Source organism: Monopterus albus, unplaced genomic scaffold (assembly GCF_001952655.1).
Source record: "Monopterus albus unplaced genomic scaffold, M_albus_1.0 scaffold816.1, whole genome shotgun sequence".
In the NCBI taxonomy this organism is placed as follows: Eukaryota; Metazoa; Chordata; class Actinopteri; order Synbranchiformes; family Synbranchidae; genus Monopterus; species Monopterus albus.
The window spans coordinates 2,860-11,223 of NW_018128696.1; the positions used below are offsets into that span (position 1 = coordinate 2,860).

Genomic DNA, 8,364 nt, shown 5'->3' on the forward strand with positions numbered 1-8,364 from the left:
AACTTAAAACTCATCATTGTGCTCTGTACTGCAGAATGGACTGGCCTTCTTTCCATACACACTGTTTGAGTCATTTGTATATTTTTAAGGTTATTCTTGACACATTCCCTCATATGTTTGCCATCTTATCTTGGGGTCAATCATAATCATAGATCACATGACACATATCTGCTGCATACGGGCAAAGACAGAAAATTTTTTTGCAGTTTGCAAAAAAAAAAATCAGAGACATTTACCCCTGAGTAAACTCTTCTGTAAACTGCACTAACTGTAATTATATGTTCTTAATCTATTTTCTAATGTTTTTTATGGTTTTACTCAAGCTCGGTGTTGTAATGTCCTGTTTGAAAGTTGTAAAGTCTCCTTTGAAAAATAAGCTGCTAACCTTGATAGGACATTAAACAAATACTGTAGCTTTGATGCATTTCATACTGTTAAGATTATTAAATGTTGTTAACGGGGAATGATTCATGGAGCCATATATTTTACTTTAAATTCGATTCAGACATACTTAATTTCGCTGTATAAGACCATTGTTTTATTTAATATGTATCAATGAGCATTTATGAGACTTGAAAACAAAGGTAAAAGTTACAAAACATATTCATGCTATTCTAACACTTGTTTTGTCAATACCACTGTGATAAAGACATCACCTTTTTGGACAAGACTATGCTGCTAAGCCTATTTCTTTTGCAAAGTTTCTTGATAGAGTTCAACACTTCTTCTGTTTTTAAAGAGTATATAATAGGATTGAGCAAAGCTGGTATGGTGTGTGTCAAAGTAGAGTTGAAGATCCTGACATTAGGGTCAAGGGAGGAGATCTGTACAGCTATGTTGGTGCCCAAAAGTGGCAAAAAGAAAACAGTCACAAGAATCAGGTGAGAAGTACAAGTTTTGAGAGCTTTCAATTGTTCCTCTCTTGATGCAATCCTGCTCAGTGCTTTGCCAATGCAAATGTATGTAAATGCTATCAATACAGGAGGAATACACATGATTAAAGTTATACCAACTTTTGCCATTATGAAATTTAAAGAGTTGTCATTACAGGCCAGACGATATATTGGTCCATGATCACAGAAAAAACTTTGTATCACCAAAGAACCACAGAATGAGAGACGATCAAGAAGCCCAGCCAAGCATGCTATTAAACTCAATAAAAAAAACCATGAACACAGCAGCATTGCAGCAATAGCTGGTTTAGTCACAATACTATGGTACCTTAAAGGAAAGCAAATTGCTATAAATCTGTCATATGCCATAATCACAAGTGTCCATGACTGCACAAATGTAAACAACCACACAAAAAACATATAGCTTAAACAAGCCTCATAGGCAATGTATCTATTGTCAAACAAAAATGTGTCCAGGAGTTTTGGGATGAGAGCAGTGCTCCCACACAAATCTGTCAAAGCCAGGTTGAACACAATCATGTATTTAGGAGTATGAAGAGTCTTGTCCAGGTAAATCACTGAGAGGAGGAGGCCATTCCCAAGAACAGTCATGATATAGACAAAACACAGGAAGACATACAAATATTTAACATGAGGGATGTCAGAAAACCCACTGATATAAAATTTTGCAGGGTGAACAAATGTGGCATTAGACATGGTAGCAGTTTTCTGTTCTGGATTAATTGTTTCCCTGGATCGAAAAGAAAATCAATAAAATATTTAATGAAGAATGACACAGTTCACTGTTGGGAACCGTTATATCCAAACTCTCATCAGACAATATCAAGTGTGCAGTTTCCTGAAGTTAGTTGTACTCTGAGATCTTTTATTTATATTTTATCCCACTCACTGAGAGCAGGTAGGACTGAAGGTACCCGAGTCACATGATCATAAAACAGATGGGGATATTATTCCATCTGTAACTGTCTAATAGATTATGTCATCAATGGGATGATGCAATTGACTAAGTTTGCTATTGTCATTGGGATATTGAAATATTTGTTAATGGCACAGTGTAGAAAGTGACTAAAAAAACATAGATGTCAGGAAATATAAAGCATATTTAGTGATTTAACAAATAATAAAGACAGATTAAGGGACATTATAATAATGTAGGAGAGCCGCTGCATTATCTCAAAATCACAAGTAAGTTATTTTATCTTGTTATAACAAAGCTCATTTTCTTGTGATAACAGGTTACTTTATCTAAAAAAAAATTTTTTAAATCTGAAATATTAACAATAATGAGCATAATGATGCACAAGGATTTCAAATGAGTTTAAAAATCTGTACAGTCAAGGGGTGCTAAGATCCTGGACCAAAGTGCAGCTAAGATGCTGCAGTGGACAGAGGAGCAGCAGGTGAAACACATTACTCAAGGTGAAAACACCTCTGCTCCACTGTACATGCAATAAAACCTCTGCGAGTAAAATGCCAGTCACAGCAATTTATCAAAGTACCCGCTAAATGAGTATAAACTTGCAGAGCAGCAATCTTTTCAGCTTTGCCCACAAACTCCCATCTACCACCTGAATGAGTTAACTATCAAGCTCTTAAGTCTAACAGCTAATAGCTAACTGTGTACATGTTATGTTGATGCATTGCCATAATGGCCAGCAGCGATTCATGCACATAGATCTATCACCGATTAACTAATACATGTTTATGCGGCATGTATTAGCGTAGGCCTATGGTCAACTACATCAATCGCGTTGGTCTGAAAGGATTCAAGACAACAGCTCCCAGCGAGTCCAACACAAGTCTAGAAGCTTAAGAGGTAATATTTGTCAAGATAAATCTGTATAGCTTATTTTTCTGTTCTGGATATTTCAGAAATGCAAACACACTCATCAAATTACGCAAGGTGATTAGTTCAGAACTTGCTGTATTGATGCTGTATTCACTGCTATACTGGCCAGTTCAAATTCTAATCTCACACTCTGAAGCTTTCTCACTTGTTACAGAGAGAGCAAAGTGAAAAGCTGAGATACAATTTAATACAACTGAACAGCGGTAAATAGCAGATACCTTAGTTATGAATGCTGAAGTTTTGCTGATACTTGTTAATGTGTCCACTCAGTTGTATGGTCATTTGTGAGACTGGAGCTACTTTATAGTGACGATCATATGAAAAGGTGTTTCTGATTAAGTTTTTCTACTACAGGAATGAAATAATCATAGAAGCTGTTATTGAACTGTGTAAATATTAGATTATCATCCTCACATTGCCCATGTTTACAGCGCTAATGTGTGAACCAGGAACTTGTTAATCCCCCCAATAAGTTTTATCTGCTCTGATTCTACTGCTGTCTGGTTGGCTCTGAGGAATGGGTCATCTGGGGCCCACCCTGACCTTCTGTGGGAGATTCTGTGCTGCTTGTACAGTGTTGACCTCATGAGATGGCTTCTAGGTTTTTCATGGGTACCTGGACATGCTGGAGTTGAGGGAAATGAAAATGCAGACAGACATGCCAAATAATCTATTTCAAGCCAAACTACTGACCTGAAGATTTAGTTATGAAAACCTGAGTGCTGTAAAGACAAATCAGACACTGTCTGTCTGAATAAGGAGCAGAGGGGTCAACACCTGTCTTCTATTCAAACATCTATTAAACAAAAAATATTAAATGTGAGCTCCGATAGAAAGAATGAAGTTACTATATTATAGCCAGACTGAGATTTGGGCATTGTGGTTTGGCCAGCTGTTTGAAAATCTTGGGTAAACATCCAGATGGTCTATGGCAGTGTGGTTTTATAGAGACAGTTCAGCATGGTATGTTTTCTTGTAATATTTATAGAAGAGAAAGACAGCAATTATTCAAGGAACTTACAGATTTGATTCTCTCCTCTTTTTCCATGAGAAAATAATTTCCAACTCATTGTGAGGACAGTCTTAAAGTATTTACATTCCACTGGCCTACAGTATATGAAAGAATTTAGATAAATAAGCTATTCCTTGTCTAACAGAAGTTTATTGTTTCTTTGTTTTCGTTTTGTTTTCCTGAGGAGCGCAGCATTATACCTCATGGTGTACAGCCTACTGCAAATCTATTAGACTTAAAACCAGCAATGAATTGCATTACTCATGGTTAATGTCTGTCAGTCTCCAACTTGGATCATCTCATTCATTCGTATTAATTTCATAAACTATTGTTGTTCAAAAACAATTAAAAACAGATCACTGCACTGCTACACTGGGTGGCATGTTTCTTCATTACAAAATTTTGCCCCAAAAGCTTCAAATCACCAAAACATTTTACAGCATCTGAAGTAAAGCAAGGCTCAACTGCAGATTGGGGTGATCTCTGTTAAAGTGCAAGGAGCTAGCAGACTGTAAACAAAGCAGCGCTTATAACAAAGCAACACTTCACCCAGCACAGCAGTGTGCACATTTTGCAGCAAGTGCTTAATAAAAATAATCAATATTTGTTAAATGTATTAAAACTAAAAGTGATACCAGAGCTTCTGGTAGAGAGGAAAGATTATCCCAATGGCATGGAAGCTTATGCACTACGTGCATTAAAAGGCCTCATTTCTCTTAGATCAGATCCTCTTGGACTCTAGGGTTCATGATCTGGCATTCCCGGCATGTAGTGAGTACATTAGGAGGGAGTAAGTTTAAATAAGAGTCTCAATATTTTCACTTGTGTTAACTACAATATATACTTTATATTAACATCTTTATGCAAAAGTAAAGTAACAGAACAATCACCCAAATATTTGATCACTTTGATCAAAACCCTGATTCATTTTAACAGGCAGACCTGTATATGGCTACTGCAACAGCAAAATAAAGTAACTGACAAAATAGCATACTGTAATACCCATAATTTAAAAGTAAAAGTGTAGTTCTTGCTAGTAAGAAATTAACAGAAAAAAGTTAGACATGAATATTTAAATACTTTTGATGTGTCAATACAACTGTGACAAAGAAGTCACCTTTTTGGAAAAGGTTAAGTTGCTCAATCTGTTGTTTTTGAGGAGTTTCCCAATAGAATTCAACATTTCTTCTGTCTTTAAAGAGTATATGATTGGATTGAATAAAGATGGTATGGTGCTTGTCAAAGTAAAGTTTATGATCCTGGCATTGGGATGGATGTATGAGGTCAGAGCAGCTATGTTGGTGGACAAGAGTGGTAGGAAGAAAATAGCCACAATAATCAGATGAGAAATACAAGTTTTCAAAGCTTTGAGTCGTTCCTGTCCTGATGCAATCTGGATCAGTGCTTGAACAATGCAAATATATGTCAGTGCTATCAAATCAGTGCTTAAACAATGCAAATATATGTCAGTGCAATCAGTGTAAGAGGAAAACAGTTGTAATAATAACAACAAATGCTATTATATAATTTACAGAGGTGTCATTACAGGCCATACTGAATGTTGGTCCATGCCCACATAAAAAACTTTTTATCACCACACATCCGCAGAAGGAGAGACGATTAAGAAATCCAACCATGCATGCTATTAGACACGATATAAAAACCCACATAATCATATAAAAACCCACATAAACAGCAGCATTACAGCAATAGTTGGTTTATTCACAATACTATGATACCTTAAAGGGAAGCAAATTGCTATAAATCTGTCATATGCCATAATCACAAGCATCCATGACTGCACACTCGTAGACAACCAAACAAAGAACATATACATTTTTTTTTATATTGCGACTGCACACCTGTAGAGAACAAAACAAAGAACATATACATTTTTTAAATATATTTATCAATATAAAAGAAGTATAATACACATTCAGACTGTAGTATTGTAGCACTTTTTGCTTTGTCAACACAGTCATGGTAAAGAGGTAACCTTTCTGGAAAAGGTTATGCTGCTCAGTTTATTGTTTTTGAGGAGTTTCTTGATAGAGTTCAGCACCTCTTCTGTTTTTAAAGAGTATATTATTGGATTGAGTAACGGAGGTATGGTGGTAGAGTTTATGATCCTGGCATTAGGATGGATGTAGGAGGTCAGTACAGCCAAGTCAGTGCCCAAAAGTGGTAGGAAGAAAATCCCCACAATAATCAGATGAGAAATACAAGTTTTCAAAGCTTTGAGTCTTTCCTGTCTTGAAGCAATCCTGCTCAGTGCTATGGCAATGCAAATATATGTCAATGCTATCAATATAGGAGGAATACAGTCAATTGTAGTAAAAACAATAAATGCTATTATATAATTTAAAGAAGTGTCATTACAGGCCAGACGGAATGTTGGTCCATGATCACAGAAAAAACTCTGTATCACTACAGATCCACAGAAGGAGAGTTGATTAAGTAGACCAACCATCCATGCTATTAGACATGACATAAAAACCCACACAAACAGCAGCATTACGGCAATAGCTGCTTCGGTCACAATACTATGATACCTTAAAGGAAAGCAAATTGCTATAAATCTGTCATATGCCATAATCACAAGTGTCCACGACTGCACACTCGTAGATAACCAAACAAAGAACATGTAATTTAAACAAGCCTCATAGACAATATATCTGTTGCCAAACAAAAAGGTGTCCATGACTTTTGGGATGAGAGCAGTGCTCCCACACAAATCTATAAAAGCCAGGTTGAACACAATCATGTATTTAGGAGTATGAAGAGTCTTGTCCAGGTAAATCACTGAGAGGAGGAGGCCATTCCCAAGAACAGTCATGATATAGACAAAACACAGGAAGACATACAAATATTTAACATGAGGGATGTCAGAAAACCCACTGATATAAAATTTTGCAGGGTGAACAAATGTGGCATTAGACATGGTAGCAGTTTTCTGTTCTGGATTAATTGTTTCCCTGGATCGAAAAGAAAATCAATAAAATATTTAATGAAGAATGACACAGTTCACTGTTGGGAACCGTTATATCCAAACTCTCATCAGACAATATCAAGTGTGCAGTTTCCTGAAGTTAGTTGTACTCTGAGATCTTTTATTTATATTTTATCCCACTCACTGAGAGCAGGTAGGACTGAAGGTACCCGAGTCACATGATCATAAAACAGATGGGGATATTATTCCATCTGTAACTGTCTAATAGATTATGTCATCAATGGGATGATGCAATTGACTAAGTTTGCTATTGTCATTGGGATATTGAAATATTTGTTAATGGCACAGTGTAGAAAGTGACTAAAAAAACATAGATGTCAGGAAATATAAAGCATATTTAGTGATTTAACAAATAATAAAGACAGATTAAGGGACATTATAATAATGTAGGAGAGCCGCTGCATTATCTCAAAATCACAAGTAAGTTATTTTATCTTGTTATAACAAAGCTCATTTTCTTGTGATAACAGGTTACTTTATCTAAAAAAAAATTTTTTAAATCTGAAATATTAACAATAATGAGCATAATGATGCACAAGGATTTCAAATGAGTTTAAAAATCTGTACAGTCAAGGGGTGCTAAGATCCTGGACCAAAGTGCAGCTAAGATGCTGCAGTGGACAGAGGAGCAGCAGGTGAAACACATTACTCAAGGTGAAAACACCTCTGCTCCACTGTACATGCAATAAAACCTCTGCGAGTAAAATGCCAGTCACAGCAATTTATCAAAGTACCCGCTAAATGAGTATAAACTTGCAGAGCAGCAATCTTTTCAGCTTTGCCCACAAACTCCCATCTACCACCTGAATGAGTTAACTATCAAGCTCTTAAGTCTAACAGCTAATAGCTAACTGTGTACATGTTATGTTGATGCATTGCCATAATGGCCAGCAGCGATTCATGCACATAGATCTATCACCGATTAACTAATACATGTTTATGCGGCATGTATTAGCGTAGGCCTATGGTCAACTACATCAATCGCGTTGGTCTGAAAGGATTCAAGACAACAGCTCCCAGCGAGTCCAACACAAGTCTAGAAGCTTAAGAGGTAATATTTGTCAAGATAAATCTGTATAGCTTATTTTTCTGTTCTGGATATTTCAGAAATGCAAACACACTCATCAAATTACGCAAGGTGATTAGTTCAGAACTTGCTGTATTGATGCTGTATTCACTGCTATACTGGCCAGTTCAAATTCTAATCTCACACTCTGAAGCTTTCTCACTTGTTACAGAGAGAGCAAAGTGAAAAGCTGAGATACAATTTAATACAACTGAACAGCGGTAAATAGCAGATACCTTAGTTATGAATGCTGAAGTTTTGCTGATACTTGTTAATGTGTCCACTCAGTTGTATGGTCATTTGTGAGACTGGAGCTACTTTATAGTGACGATCATATGAAAAGGTGTTTCTGATTAAGTTTTTCTACTACAGGAATGAAATAATCATAGAAGCTGTTATTGAACTGTGTAAATATTAGATTATCATCCTCACATTGCCCATGTTTACAGCGCTAATGTGTGAACCAGGAACTTGTTAATCCCCCCAATAAGTTTTATCTGCTCTGATTCTACT

At 36.2% G+C, this 8,364-nt stretch overlaps 2 protein-coding genes across 2 annotated transcripts; both read right to left on the minus strand.

Annotated features, from left to right (window-relative positions):
• Nucleotides 1-656: 656 nt before the first annotated feature.
• LOC109953590 (olfactory receptor 51G2-like) lies at nt 657-3,980 on the minus strand (the record flags this gene model as incomplete). Its single annotated transcript, XM_020589066.1, has 2 exons — nt 3,976-3,980; nt 657-1,644 (listed from the first exon to the last, which is right to left on the minus strand). Coding segments are annotated over exons 1-2 (993 nt in total), but the record flags the coding sequence as incomplete, so codon positions are not given.
• A 1,773-nt stretch (nt 3,981-5,753) lies between these two features.
• Nucleotides 5,754-6,750, minus strand: LOC109953591 (olfactory receptor Olfr180-like; the record flags this gene model as incomplete). The annotated part of the gene is made up of 1 exon (XM_020589067.1): nt 5,754-6,750. A coding segment is annotated over one exon (997 nt), but the record flags the coding sequence as incomplete, so codon positions are not given.
• Nucleotides 6,751-8,364: the final 1,614 nt, after the last annotated feature.